At 47.3% G+C, this 14,780-nt stretch overlaps 1 protein-coding gene across 3 annotated transcripts; it reads right to left on the bottom strand.

Annotated features, from left to right (window-relative positions):
* Positions 1 to 9,337: 9,337 nt before the first annotated feature.
* Positions 9,338 to 13,796, bottom strand: FCRLB (Fc receptor like B; the record flags this gene model as incomplete). Of its 3 annotated transcripts, none has more annotated exons than XM_082834808.1 (6): positions 9,338 to 9,753; positions 10,059 to 10,349; positions 11,007 to 11,273; positions 12,852 to 13,106; positions 13,444 to 13,464; positions 13,766 to 13,796. In XM_082834808.1, the coding sequence occupies 6 exons, from the start codon at positions 13,794 to 13,796 to the stop codon at positions 9,338 to 9,340; spliced, it is 1,281 nt and encodes a 426-aa protein (XP_082690934.1). The 3 variants fall into 3 exon arrangements, with proteins under 3 accessions (XP_082690934.1, XP_082690935.1, XP_082690936.1); XM_082834809.1 differs by having other exon boundaries at positions 9,547 to 9,753; positions 10,059 to 10,204; XM_082834810.1 differs by lacking the exon at positions 13,444 to 13,464 and having other exon boundaries at positions 9,547 to 9,753; positions 10,059 to 10,204.
* Positions 13,797 to 14,780: the final 984 nt, after the last annotated feature.

The raw sequence follows: 14,780 nt of genomic DNA on the forward strand, positions 1-14,780 counted from the left end.
ACAGATCTCCTTGTAGATAAGGGTGAGATATATAGACTGAATATTAGAGCAATTGAATAGGTTGGTAATTGGTTAAACAATTGTACCCAAAGAGAGAAAAATGGATCCATGGCAATCATGAGAGAAATTTCTAGTGAGATAGAGCCATCATCTAAATTTCTTTAATCTGTTTGATTCAACTTTTTTTTAATAGTGATTTGGATTACAGTGCAGAAGACATGCTTACTAATCTGCATGTGTTACAGCTGAGAGGAACTACATTGGGATCCAAAATTGTCTTATTAAGCTAATAAAGACAAAATTCAAAAAAAGATAAATGTAAGATTCTGTACTTTGGTCCCCCAAATGAACTACATAAATACAAATTGGGAGTTGAAGAGGTATGCCTTAGATGAAAACAGCGTCTTGGGTGGGTTTGCAAGCAATAAGCTTAATGAGGCTGGACAATATCACTTGCCTCCTGGGAGAGAGGCTATCCTTTAGGTTACACTGAACTCCTTGTCAAAAGACCTGAGCTCTATTTCTACCCCCACCACTAACAAGTCATTTAGTCTCTGTGTCTCCATCACCTGATCTCTAAAATTAACAAGTTGGACTAAATCTCTAGGTCCTTTACAGCAGTAAAAGCCTAGGTAGGACTCACCCCTTTATTGTCTGAGGAGGTGGGGTGAACATCCACTTCATTACCTTCTCAAGTGTCTTCCCGAACTGCAGAGCCTGGAAAGCTAAAAGGGACTGAGACTCCCTTGCAGCTAGGTACGGGGTGTAACTTAGGTTTGGCCACTCAGAAGCCCTTGGCCAACATATGGAAGGTACAAGTGAGGCAGAGGCTATACTTGTGCAGCTTCTGTTGCTTCCGGAACCAGTTTGAGGAAGCTGTTGGTTTTTTCTGCAGTAGCAATAGCAGCGATCCCAGTGTTCAGGCACTAGCTCTGTGGTGCTGAGGTGAGAGGCAGGACCCTGAGCATCCATTTCTTGGACTATAGCAGACAGGATATGTTGAAAGCACAGTTCATGGCATGATCAAAATGCACCTTTTTTTTCTAACATCTCTATTGGAGTATAACTGCTTTACAGTGTTGTGTTAGTTTCTGCTTTAGAACAAAGTGAATCAGCTATACATATACATATATCCCCATATCCCCTCCCTCTTGCATCTCCCTCCCTCCCACCCTCCCTATCCCACCCCTCTAGGTGGTCACAAAGCACCGAGCTGATCTCCCTGTGCTATGTGGCTGCTTCCCACTAGCTATCTATTTTACATTTGGTAGTGTATATATGTCAATGCCACTCTCTCACTTCGTCCCAGCTTCCCCTCCACACCTCCCCATGTCCTCAAGACCATTCTCTATGTCTGCATCTTTATTCCTTTCCTGCCCCTAGTTTCTTCAGAACCATTTATTTAAAAATTCCATATATATGTGTTAGCATACGGTATTTGCTTTTCTCTTTCTGACTTACTTCACTCTGTATGACAGACTCTAGGTACATCCACCTCTCTACAAATAACTCAATTTTGTTTCTTTTTATGGCTGAGTAATATTCCATTGTATATATGTGCCACATCTTCTTTATCCATTCATCTGTCGATGGACACTTAGGTTGTTTCCATGTCCTGGCTATTGTAAATAGTGCTGAAATGAACATTGAAAACGCACCTTTTTAAAAAAAAATTTTTTGGCCTTGTCACGTGACACCTTAGTTCCCTGACCAGGGGCTGAACATGGGCCCCCTGCAGTGGAAGTCCTAACCACTGGACCACCAGAGAATTCCCCCAAATGTAGCTTTTTTAATCTTTTATAATCCATTTAAAATTCATTCAGTGGGGTAATCCCCTGCTCCCCTTGCTTCTCAAAGTGTGACCCAAAATGCCAGCACTGACATCAGTTGGGAACTTGTTGGAAATGCAGATTCTCAGGCCCCACCCCAGACCCACTGAATCACAATCTGCATTTGCAGAAGAGCCCCGGGTGATTCATGTGTACATTAAATTCTGAGCCAATCCCTGCTTGTTGTGCTTCTCTTGATAATGGATAGTCTTTTAACAACTTTAGGTCACAAGCATAGTTTCAATTTATGAATTAGAGTGCCCAGTCCTAGATGTTAATCAGACCTTCAATCTTAATTCAGAGATAACTCTTTGTTCTCCTACTTACTCAGTTTAGGTCCTGACTTGGGAAAGGAGCTTGACTGGTTTCTCTCTCTCTCTCTTTCTCTCTCCATACCTCCTCCCTCTCTCCTCAGTGTCTGTTTCCTTTTCACCTCACCTAGGCCAAAGTAGGAGAGAATAGGGAAGGGAGGGAGGATAGATAAAGAAGTAGAAAGTTCTTTGGCTGGGCAGCTTCCTGCTGTCTCAGCTTGGAAGTGACTGTCCAATTCTTTCTCCCATAGGCACTTCTGTGGACTTTTTAGAGGTGTTTGTTTGGGGGGACTGCTCTCCTCCATTCAAGGCAGATGCATCTTTCTTCCAGGAGAGCACTTGCACCTCTTTCCTCAACCCCTAAGAATCTAGATTCATCTCCAGCTTTTTAGTGCTTTATTCAACCCCTCCTTATTGTACCGGAACCCATGCCAGCTCTCTGTCTTTCATGGACTATGGAAATACATACACACATGGCTTTGTCCCAGCAACTTCTGTAGTGCAGAATCCCAAAACAGGCTCTTCCATCCTACAGCCACAATTCACCTTAGCTTTCTCACGTGGGAGTCAGGCCTAGTTCCCTGTGTCTCCCTACTGTGGGCAACACATTTCAGACCTCTCTGGGTGAGTTCATGGGCATCTCCCTTATTAGGCTTCATGGGGAGAGGGTGAACTTTCCAAAACTCCCCACTGTGAGTAAGAATTGTGATGGCGACTATTCACATGGCAAAGAAACCTTCACAGACCTTCTCTCTTCTCCATACTCTGACCCCTTTTTATCTCCTTGATGTGATTTCAGAGTCCAAAAGTCAGGGAACAGATCCTTAGCTATTTCCTTTGTAAATTCTGGGTATGATGATCCGGCTTCAGAATTCCATGTCTCTTGTATCATGAAATATCACTCTTGACATCCTGTCACAAGTGCAATTGCTTAATTGTAAAAAATAAAAATAAAATTCTGCCTTCCTGCCTCATTCTCCCTGGACACACCCACCTGAGAAACGGCATTCTGTTGTGGGACCCACGTTTTAAACCTAATATAGAGCAATTGGAGATGTGCTCAGAAAAGCTAGGATGGAGACTTCCTGGTAGCACAGTGGTTGGGAATCCGCCCGCCAATGCATGGGACACGGGTTCGAGCCCTGGTCCGGGAAGATCCCACATGCCGCGGAGCAACTAAGCCCATGCGCCACAACTACTGAGCCTGTGTGCCTAGAGCCCGTGTTCCACAACAAGAGAAGCCACTGCAATGAGAATCCCACGCACCCACGCACCGCAATGAAGAGCAGCCCCCGCTCGCCACAACTAGAGAAAGCCGCGCAGCAACGAAGACCCAACGCAGCCAAAAATAAATAAACAAATAAATTTTAAAAGAAAAAAAAAGAACTCTGAATATTAATAAAAAGGAAGGGCTTCCCTGGTAGCGCAGTGGTTGCGAGTCCGCCTGCCGATGCAGGCGACGCGGGTTCGTGCCCTGGTCTGGGAAGATCCCACATGCCGCGGAGCGGCTGGGCCCGTGAGCCATGGCCGCTGAGCCTGTGCGTCCGGAGCCTTTGCTCCGCAACGGGAGAGGCCACAACAGTGAGAGGCCCGCGTACCGCCAAAAAAAAAAAGAAAGAAAGAAAAGCCAGGATGGAGAAGGAACTCAAAATTAGGAACAGTTGAAAACACTGAAACAAAGTTTATCTTTAAGAAAACTAAGCATAACCTAAGCAATGTCTTTAAACATCTAAAGCCCTGACAAGAGGACCAGGAATTAGATCTGCTCTGTGTAACCCTAGGAGGCACAGTGAGTAGAAGCTATAGCAAAATCATTTTGCTCATTATCCATAGGAAGAATTTTCTAATTACCAGAGCTATCCTGAGATAGAGTGGGCTGTCCTTGGGAGGCAGTAAGGACCACATCCTCACAAAAAGTCAAGCGTGGCCACATGGCAGGAGAAGTTTAGAAGGTCTCAATAAGTGGTTTCTTGGTTGAACTAAACAGGCTTTAAATTCCTTTCAGATTTTTGAGAACCTCCACTTCAACTCAAAAGAAGTCCACCTTTAGTCTCAGGCTACATGTAGTGTCATATGTAACTTTTTTTCTAGACATTTTAAAATTTGCTTTCCTAGATTTGCTTTTAGGGTGCATTTTGTATTTTATTAATTCTAAGAAATAATTTTTTTCAAACTACATTTAACATCTTTGAAACCACGATGCATCTTATAATTGTTGTCTTGTCATCGTTTTCATTGCTTAAAGCAAGCATGTACATTAAAGTACTGGCATCAAAATTTAAGAATGGGTGGGAGCATATTGGGAGAAATTTCTAGAGATGAAGGTGAAATATTCATAGGTTGTGAGGAGAAGTGGAGTGAGTGGTGAAGCAGACATGTTTAGCAACATTCCTGAAGTAGAAGTCAAAAGTAAGCTAACTCCAGATAATTGCAAAGCCAGCCTAAAAGTCTGGCAACGATAACTGTTACTCTTGTTATGGCTTCTTTTAAGAAACGCTGCGTTACTAATGCACTTCACAGGAAAGAGTATGTTACAAGAATGGGAAAACACAGACTTGGCTAAATCTGAGTGGAAAAGTGTTTCAGAAAAGTCAGACTCTGAAAGTGAAATAGTTTTAGGAATACCTTACCCAATTTATTTCCCTTATAGTGTCCTTTTTTATGAATATTTAGAGTGATTCTGATTTTTTAATTTTCTGTTTCTAATTAAGCCTAAAAGACATCGTGTGTCTACCTGGCCACAATTTTCTTTCTTACTATTCTCTTTAATGGTGCAACCTACAGTCAACGTCATTTTAGATTCAGTGAATTACAGTCATAATAACAATTTACTGCTTCTACCAAGTATGTTACTTGCATAATCTCTTTTAATCCTTCTAGCAGTTCTGTAAGGAAGATACTATTATAATTATGTCTTGCAGATGAGGAAACCCAACTTCAGAGACAGAGTATCTCATCCAAGGCTATACAGCTGGTAAGTAGTAAAAGTGATGTTTGAACCCAAGTCTATTAACTGCTTAGCCAGGGTTCTTAATTTCTATACTCTGTCACCTCTAGGTCCAAAGCTAATTAGCTTGGCTATCACAACTTAACACGCTACATTAAGAGCATATCAACTGTAAAGAAATGGGGGAGAGTTCATTTCCCACATCACTGTAATGAGATTGGCTCCTCTGAACTGAAAAAGGCTAACATGTACTATACCAGTTCTTCAGCCTCAGATGTTAGCTGAATCAGGGATGTACAGTTACATGAGTCCTCGTTATAATTAGAATGTCAAGCATTGAAACAAGTTATCTTCGCAGGTGTAATGACTGGGGAATAAACTGAACCAATATGGGCAAACTGTAGTACATGTTGGGAATTTGGTGAAGAACCAGGATGACCTGGCTGGGAATAAGAGCTCTACTTGGCAGAAAGTTCTCATTTAATAAGGAAATATAGACAGGAGTACATTTCTCTTAGTTAATTGCAGACCAGCTAACAAGAATTCAGAAGAGGGATGGATTAGGATTACAAACAGGGATATCGACCCTGGAAGGACTGTACTGCTGGACTGTTGCACAACACAAGGTTAGTAATGTTACCAAGATCCAACTGGGGGAATTCAATAGCAGATAAAGAGTCAAGAGGTTCTCTGGGTCTAATTAAGAAATATATAAGTATGATGATATGCTATCCTGACTAGGGTAAGAGAAACAAGCTCTCTCATGCATAATCTGAAAATATCTATTAAAATTTAAAAAGGCTCACATTCTTTGATTCAGCAACTCTACTTAAGTCTAGGAGTTTATCCCACAGATATGTTCAAATATGTGCATAAAGATATAGGTGTAGGGCTTCCCTGGTGGCGCAGTGGTTGAGAGTCCGCCTGCCGATACAGGGGACACGGGTTCGTGCCCCGGTCCGGGAGGATCCCACATGCCACAGAGCGGCTGGGCCCGTGAGCCGTGGCCACTGAGCCTGCGCGTCCGGAGCCTGTGCTCCGCAACGGGAGAGGCCACAACAGTGAGAGGCCGGCGTACCGCCAAAAAAAAAAAAAAAAAAAGATACAGTGTAAGAACATTAATTGCAACATAATTTAAAACAGCAAAAGTTTAAAAATAATCTAAGAGCTCATCACTAGGGACTGGCAAATGTCCTCTCTCTGGTGAGTGATTTGTGAACCTCCACACCGAGCTTAGTGCTCCTCCTCTGTGCTTTTAAGCACCTTAGCATCCCATGTCTTAAAACCTCTAGTAATGAAAAAGTCTGTTTATTTGTCTGTCTCTCTCTGTAAGGGTACTCTTATTTCCCTCTTTAGACAAATGAGAGATCTTGAGCTCAGAAGGCGTGTGCAGTCCACTCCCCACCAATAGAGGTTGAGGCCAAAGTGTACGTAAAGGCACAGAGGTATGAAAGAGGCTGGTGTGCTGGGGAAAGAGCAAGTGGTCAGTGTGACCTCTATATATGTCATGATAGGGAGTTTGGACTTTAACCTAGAGGATTTGATTCACTCTTTTACGGAAAAAGTCATAAGTGTAGAACCCAAAGAGTGGAGTTCCTTCTTTCTATAGAGTGAGGTCCAGATAAGAAACTTAGACTCAGGGAGGACAGAATGAGAGAGTAAAGCTGAGATCCAAATGAAACTTGCCAGAACCCTTTCTGCTCTCTGGTGGAGGACATTTGGGTTCCTTGCCTGGTATCTGGTATGGACTCCCACAGGTTTAGGGTCAAGGTCTGAGTCTGAGACACAGAAGTGATCAGGGAACCAGAGAGAAGCAGCTTCCTCCCCAGGCTTCTCCAGCATTTTGTTGCTACCCTTGCTGCTTGGGAATGAGCCTGAGATTCTCCTTAGGCAGCCTGGGCTAGCCCAAAGTTTCCCTAAATGCATGCTGGAACCTTAAACAGAAGCTGGATGCGGACTTTTTTTTTTCCCCAGAGGAGCATGGCCAGTAAGCTGCCTGTCTGATATCTCTTGATATTTCCTTAGTGCAGGTCTTCCCGGGAGATCATTAACAGGTATTGTAGGGGAAGATCAACGAGAGCTGGGGAGCTTAAAGACAGTGGAGACTAGAGGGCATAAAACTCACTCTTTCCCCACCGCCACACACACATCATTCTAACCCATAAGTTCTTGTTCTTCCCCACTCCCCATATCCCTAACCCTAAATGGAGGTATGTGTCAGGACAGGAAGAAAGATATTGTAGCTGCTAACAAGGTGTGAATGAGGAGATACTGAAGAGATAAAACTCCCTTTTGAATGGCTATTTCACCCTTTTGCTCTCTTAAAAAATGATCAGCTGAGTTTTTAAATTAATTTTTATTGGAGTATAGTTCCTTTACAATGTTGTGTTAATTTCTGCCGTGCAGCAAAGTGAATCAGTTATACGTATCAACTGATTTTTTTTAACGACTCGATTCTTTGATTACCTAGACTCTTGATACTAATGCTAGTCACTTCCTGTCTAGATCAGGGATGGCAGAAACTTCAGGCGACACGGGAGTAGAGTGGGGTTAGCCAGGGAAGGCTTGCTGGGGGAGAGTTCTGAGAAGTGAGTTAAGTCTGCATTAGAAAGGTGGAAATCAGAACCACAAAGACCCTTGTAAACCAGAACCCCAGTCCTGGATCATAGGGCCTGGACATAACTCCTCAGGGTTAAGCAAGTGTCCACTGAGATCAGTTTATTTGATTGCTCTTTTGTAATTTCAAATTAGCTTCTCCTCCAGTAAGGCTTATTGATGCCCTCAGTAAGGAATGCTTCCAGATATCCATCCCAAATAACCAACAGGTTAAAGAACCTCTTAACAAGAATTCTATGTTCTGATCCCTTCCTACTTCCCCATGTTCATCTCCTGCCACCTTCTCCCTAAAACACACCCCCCCCACACACACATGCATAAATACACATAATTCTCCAACCACTTTCAATTATTTGCAGCTCTACAAACACACCACGGTCTTTTATGTCTCTTTGCCTTTGCACCCTCACCCTGCATGCCCTACCCCTCCATCTTTTCACATCTCTTCTTGGTGAAATCTTGCTCTTCCTTCAAGATTCAGTTTCCTCCTCTGAATTCCCAGTGTTTCATAGAGCACTTATCACATTGCACTGTAATTTATGTGTGTACCCACCTGCCTCTCTCATTTTTATAATTTCAGTGACTTTGCAGTAATAACATGGTGAAGATAATACTAAGAAGAAAAGGATGAAGTATGTTGATGTTATTCTGGTTAATTGTTCAAAAAGAAATGGGAAATTGCACTGTGACTGAATATGTATCAAGTAGAAGGATGGGAGGGTAGAGTTGTTATCAGTTCTAAGCCTTAGCAGTAAACGTTAACTGATGAAGGGTAAGGACCCAATGAGAAATAAACCTCCTGGGAATAATTCACACCAGACTTGCAGAAAACCAATAGTTTTAGTAGGCAGATGAGGGACTTATAAAAATTGAATTGTATGTTAGTGTTGGAATGGCTCTTCGGGAGGTAAGAACCTGCTAAAAACTAGAATTCAGCAATTTTGAGAATTTGTCTTAATCTTTCTTCAAAGAGATTTCTTGATGCTAATAGTACCACTTGTTTAGTTAGGCTAAAGTGAGCGTGGCCTGCCTGCTGCCACCAGAGCCCATCAGCCTGTCTAGCTATGTTGGTGCAGGAGGTGCATCTGGGTGAGTCTAACAGTATGCTGACCCTTCTAACCTGGAATGGAGGCCCACACAAGTCCCTTTCCGTCTCTAAAACTAGCCCAGGACTTTGAGGGTATACACTCATCAGAAACAGAACTGAAAGTCTTTTAAAATTTATCATTAAAGTCATGATGAATAATTACAACTTGACCCTTAAATGCTCCAAAGAGCTTAGTACCAAATAACCTTAAGTACCAAAAAACTGCCTGTGCTGAAATACATGTTGGGTGGATTTATATGAAAAGCTAAGGATGACTAAATTCAACTTCCAAACATATACCTCAAAGTAGTAAATAACAGGTTTCTCCTTCCTTACTGAAATCTGTGAGGGGAAGGAAGCCATCAGAGGGAAGGCCTTGTGGTTACAAGGATGTGCTGTGTTAGATTGACATGGCAGCCACCACACTTTATAAGCCACAGTAAGACAGAGGGATGCAGAGATGGCTTTGTAGCGTCTCCACGTGACGGGAAGCAGGAGAGACCAGGGATGGATACGCCTGGAGAGGGGGCAGTAACCACCCCCTCCCTCAGCTCTCCACAGCAGTGGTCTCAGGGGTTCCCTGACTCACAGCAAAGTGGGAAGCGGGGGTCTCGAGTGTGTCCCTGTGCTCTGGGAAGGCCTGTGCCTCCTTTAATTCCAGGACCACCCGGCTGAGAAGGTCTTTGAGCAGCTGCATTTCTCGGAGCAGAAGGTCCATGTCGGGTTTTAGGGCTCCAGTGGTTTGTTCCAAGGGGGTCAGCGGAGCGCAGGCCGGTGGCCCAGCAGTGGGGGCTCCGCCCGCGGGGAACAGCAGCCCTGCTGAGGTGGTGTTAGGGACGGAGGTGACCGACGGGACCGATATGGACAGCGGGGGCTTTCTGAAGGAAAGCGGCTTGTTACCGGGCGCCAAAGCCGCAGCCTGTGGGACCGGGACGGTGGTGGACGCCACGTCCAGGGGAGAACCTGTGAACGCAACACACAGAGAACCGCACGGCTGAAATCCTTCTCGCAAGGGCTGCGGAGTAAGGAGGGGGCAAGGGATGGGGGTGGTGGGGGTGGGAGAGAAGCGCCGGGCCGGGGAGGAGAGTAAGGGGAGTGAGGAGGGTGGGAACAGAGGTGGAGAGGAGGGAAGGAAGGGGGAGGCGGGCGGAGATGGGGGATGGAGATGGAAGCGCGGGGAGAAGAGGGGGGCCGGCGAGACAGGCATTCCAGAGGGGCGGACGCAGGGCTACCCGCCCGGGTGGGCTTCCCGAAGGGCAGTCACTCACCCCGCCCCGGAAGCTGCAGCCAAGGGCTGCGTTTCCGGACGCTGCGGCTGGCGGTAGCAACCTCGCACCAGTGCGATTCCAGCTCCTCGACCTCGGGCTCGGGGACGGTGTACTCGGCGCCCCAGTCGAAGCGGCGCACGGCGCGACTGTACTTGTAGAAGGCGAACTGCAGCGGCGTGTCGCGCTTCTGAGGGTGCAGGAGCGTCTCGCACCGCAAGACCACTCCGCCGAGGGCCGCGCCGCGAGCCTCCACCCGGCCCATCACCTTCAGCACCGGCGCCTGGAACAGCTCTGCGGAGAGGAGGCCCAGTGGCTAAGGATGCACTTTAGGCCGGCGCAAGGGTCCCAGGGAACCAGGTCCGGCTGGTTCACGGTCCCACGACCCCTCTCCCGGTTTCCCACAAGGGCCCGTAGCCGACCAGGGAGGAGGCTCTGTGTACACGTGGAGGGAGGAAAGTCTTTTGAAGTGTGGGGAACGAGTCCACGAGGGAGGGGAGAGCTTGAAAGGAGGCGGGACCAGGTATGAAGCTTCGTGTCACCTCCCGACTGACACCCAGCTCGGGTTCTCCAGCCTAGAAGGGAGTCGCTGCGCCTGCTTCGCAAGACGCTCAGGAGCAGTTCCCTCGCCCCAGTCCCACAGTGATCCCATCTACTGCCTCTGTCTTTCTGGCTGGGGCTGCGGAGAGAGCTGCCCCCAATATGGGGGTCTCTACCCGGAGTAAGAAGCTGGATGTGTATCGGGGGGAAGGGACACCTGCCCCCACGCAGGCTACAGATCAAGGGCGACTTCACTGAGGAGGAGGAGAGGAGAACGTGTACTTGGTCCCGCAGAGAAATCCGCCATGTGCCAGCTAATGTAACCTCCGCCCCTCCTTTCCCCGCCTGGTTTCTGTCCCAGAATTTCCCAGGGCTCGTTTGCCTCCCTCCCCGGCCCCAAGTCTCCCCCACCTTGCACGGTGACGGCCACCTTGGCGGAGAACATGGGCGCGCTCTCCACCGGGATGCGCATGGTGCCGGAGCACTGGTAGCGCCCGCTATCGCTGGCGCGCGCCTGGGGCACCGTGTAGTTGGCGCTGGAGTGGAAGTAGCGCACGGGTTGGCCATCGTGGTAGTAGTGAAGTTTGTAGACGACCTTGTCGTACCAGCCGCGGCAGCGCATGACCAGCGGCTCGCCCTCGAACACCGCAGCATAGGGTACTTGCAGGATCAGCCAGTCTACGACAGTCAGCACAAACAGACTCCAAGAGAAAGTCCAGCCCTGGGTCTCCCATACTTCTCCGCCTCCCTGCTCCCCCGTCCTCCCCCTTTCTCCTCACCAACTCCCTCCCCCCTTACTGGGCACCCCAGGAGCCTCAGAACAAGAAGCATCAGAAGGTGAGTGGGAAGGAAAGGGGAAGACCAGCCTTTTATTAGGTACTGAGAAGACAAAGATGCCTGAGACTTGGTTCCAGCCTCAAAGAGTCATGCCCATCAGAATCCAGTTTAAACTCCTTAGGATGGTATCAGGGCCTTCCTGACCTGGCCCCTGCCTACCTTTTCAGCACCATCTCAGGATTCTCCCCTGCCCCATGTCTCCTTTTCTCTCTCCACCTTCCATTCCTAATGCAGGCTAAGTCCCTGCATACTGGACTGCTGGGAGAACTGGCCCTGCTCTGAGCCCAGAGGCTTTGTACCTGCCAAGAAGACCCCTTCACCTGCTGTAGTTGAGGCCTGCTTATCCTGCAGATCTGGGCTTAGATCCTGTCTCCTTGAGAAAATTTACCTGACCCCACCCCCACACTTAGGCACCTCCCCCAGCACCCTTATGTACCTGATCACCATCATCATCATAGCCAACACTTACATAGCCCTAGTGTCTGCTAGATGCCACTTTAGGTGTTTTCCATCGAGAAAGAATTCCGCAAGTGATAGCCACAATCTCTGTGCTACTCACAGTTCCGCAAGCAGTGACTACCGTCTATCATATTCAATATCTTATCTGTACTCGCTATCAATTTCCAAACAAGAAACCACAGAGTATGGATGTGAAGTATAAGTGCTAATCTGAACACTGAGTGATGATCTTTAAATTCTGAATACAAAATATAGCCTACCAGGCTAAAATGACATAACATTCCCTACAAAGTAGCCAATCCTGTGCCCTAATGAACAAATTACTGTTATTTCTCTTATCCTGTTTGGAAATCCTTTATCCCCCAGGGAATTCGTTTCTTAATTGACTCTTATGTACGCATGTGTACGTGTCTATAATAAAATTTTGCTGAAGTGCTTTCTTCATCTGCTTTTTTCTTTGAAAACCTATCAATTCATTTTTAATCTTCACAACAACCAAAGAAATAGATGCTATCATTGGCCGTATTTTAGTGATGGGAGGCACAGAGAGGCGTCACACTGTTCAAGCAGGAGTAATTCCCCCAGCTGCACGCGGCCTACCCAGGGACCCTCACTTTTCCTGCTTTGCTTTGCCCTTTCTCTCCCTACCCAACCCCCCTCCTCAGAAGTTCTCTATTCAGTATACCAGGTCCTTGGAGTCTCTTCTCTTCTGAGCTGCTAAATGAACAGAAATGTTTATTTAGTGTCCATTGCGGCAGGATGGTAAGGGGACCTTTGGGGCCACACAAGGCTTACTGCATCTCTCACATAGTGCCAAGCAGGTCCCTGCCTGCCCCCATAGACTCAATATAACCCCATCCTTACTGCCCCAATGGGAGTGGCCCAGTGTCCTCCCCCACAGGAGGGCCATCACTACCAGAGGACATGTGTGCTACCCCTCCCCCATGCTCAAACACTCACCATTGGATACAGAGAGGTGGATGGGGTCACTGACAGGTGCTCCCCGTGTCTGGCATCGATACACCCCTGGTGTCTGCACCTCGATGCTCTTCTTGTGAGAGGGCAGGAGTAGGTGGCCCAAATACCAGAGAGTGCTGATGGGTCGGAGCTCCAGGAGCAGAGGGTGGTACCCATCACACCGCAAGGTTACCCTTTCCCCCTTGAAGATTGTGGTCCAGGGTGGGTGTAGAGACAATATGGGCTTCTCCAGAGTAGCTGGGAGGGTGGGGTATGGGAGGGTGCAATGTGAAAAAGAGAATCAAGGTGAGGTGGCCAAAGATGAGGTCTGAGGTTGGGAAATCTCAGAAAACGCTAGCTTCCAGGAGCCACCCCTGCGAGAGGAGAGACCACATTGGGCTACAAACTAGTCTCCTGCTCAGGACCATTTCTAAGTGCCAGTGCCTACAGGCAAACTGAGTCACTGGGATTGAGGAGCCATGAGAAGAGTCACTGCCCCAGAACAGCTAAGAAGTGGGGAGTACCCAAGCAGGTCACTTAGGATGGTTGGAGTGGAAGTTGTAGAAAATCTGGATGAGGGATGTGGAAGACTCACCAGCTTGCCCACTGCTTGGAACTGCAAAACAAGAAATAAAGAAGCAAGAAAAAGGAGAATGTTGGAGATGAGAGGAAAGAAAGGGACTCACTTGACCATAGGAAGGATTCAACAAGTCTCAAGACCTGTTTGTCTTCTGCTTTTATTTCTCTCAGCTCTCAGAAATCCCTTCCTCTTTTCCTCTCCAAAGATAGATAACGAATCGAGGATTGAATATTCCCGCAACACACACACACACACACACACACACAGAAATACCCTGGCCCCCACTCTTCCCCACACCCAAAGTCCTTATGCCGCTGTTACCTCATTGAGGACTCACCCAGGAGCAGGAGGGCTGTCAGTTCCCACATGATGGATGGAGATGCACTGGCATGGGATGGGGGAAGGGAGAGAGAGAAGATGGCCAGTGCTGACCACTGAGTACTCGGAGACACTGCTGCTTCTCCCACCCATTTCTAATTCCTGAAGACGGTGGACTGGAGAGAGCAGGAGACAGGCTGGGTACGTGTCAACTCTCAGGTGTCCCAAGCACCAAACATTGTCCCACCTACACCCCCTGAAGCCACCTCACATCTCAGGCCAGCCCCAGCTCCTGTAGAGAAGGTCTGCTGAGCAGAGTCTGTGCCCTTTTCAACCCACGAAAGCCACACAGAACCCCAGACTCTGGCAGGTGACCCTGCCACCTTCAGGCTCCCAAAAACATCCCACTCCCATCCCACCTCCTCCCCATCCTCCAGCAGGCTCCATAAGCCTCAATTGAGAAAGACATCTTCATGGGCTTGAGGTCCACCCAGGATGTTTATTCTGCTCACTTCCTGGTGACAGACATTGGTGTGAGGCCTAGCGAGGTTGACACTGGATTGCGTTCACCTAGGGTTCACATCCTCCCATGGGTGAATAGAAAAGCATGACTCACCAACCACCTTCTCTGTCACTGTCTTACAGTGTCACAGTCAAGAATAGAAATGTTATGTTTCCCCTTTCTCCCTTCCTGAAACCTTAAACCTTCAGAAATTAGAAAACACTTCTTTCCTACCCATCCCAATGCTCTCACCCTATAGCATCTCCACTCACTTGTGCCTTCCTTCCTTTCATCTGTCCCCAACCATGCCCCAGTTCTAATAGTCCTTACCTGTGTTAGAGAAGTCACTGCATCAGCCCCTTAGAAGCTTCTCAGAACTGTCCTCCCAACTCTGCTGCTTGTGCTTTCCAAGCCATGTGATCATACCCTGAGCAATGGGGAACCTGAATTCTCCTGTAAATACTTAATGAATTTTCCAACCTGATAGTTTGTCTCCTTGGGCCATCTTCTGTCCTCACCCGTGGCTGTTTAA

Source organism: Leucopleurus acutus (genome assembly GCF_964270905.1).
Source record: "Leucopleurus acutus genome assembly, chromosome: 2".
Classification (NCBI taxonomy): Eukaryota; Metazoa; Chordata; class Mammalia; order Artiodactyla; family Delphinidae; genus Leucopleurus; species Leucopleurus acutus.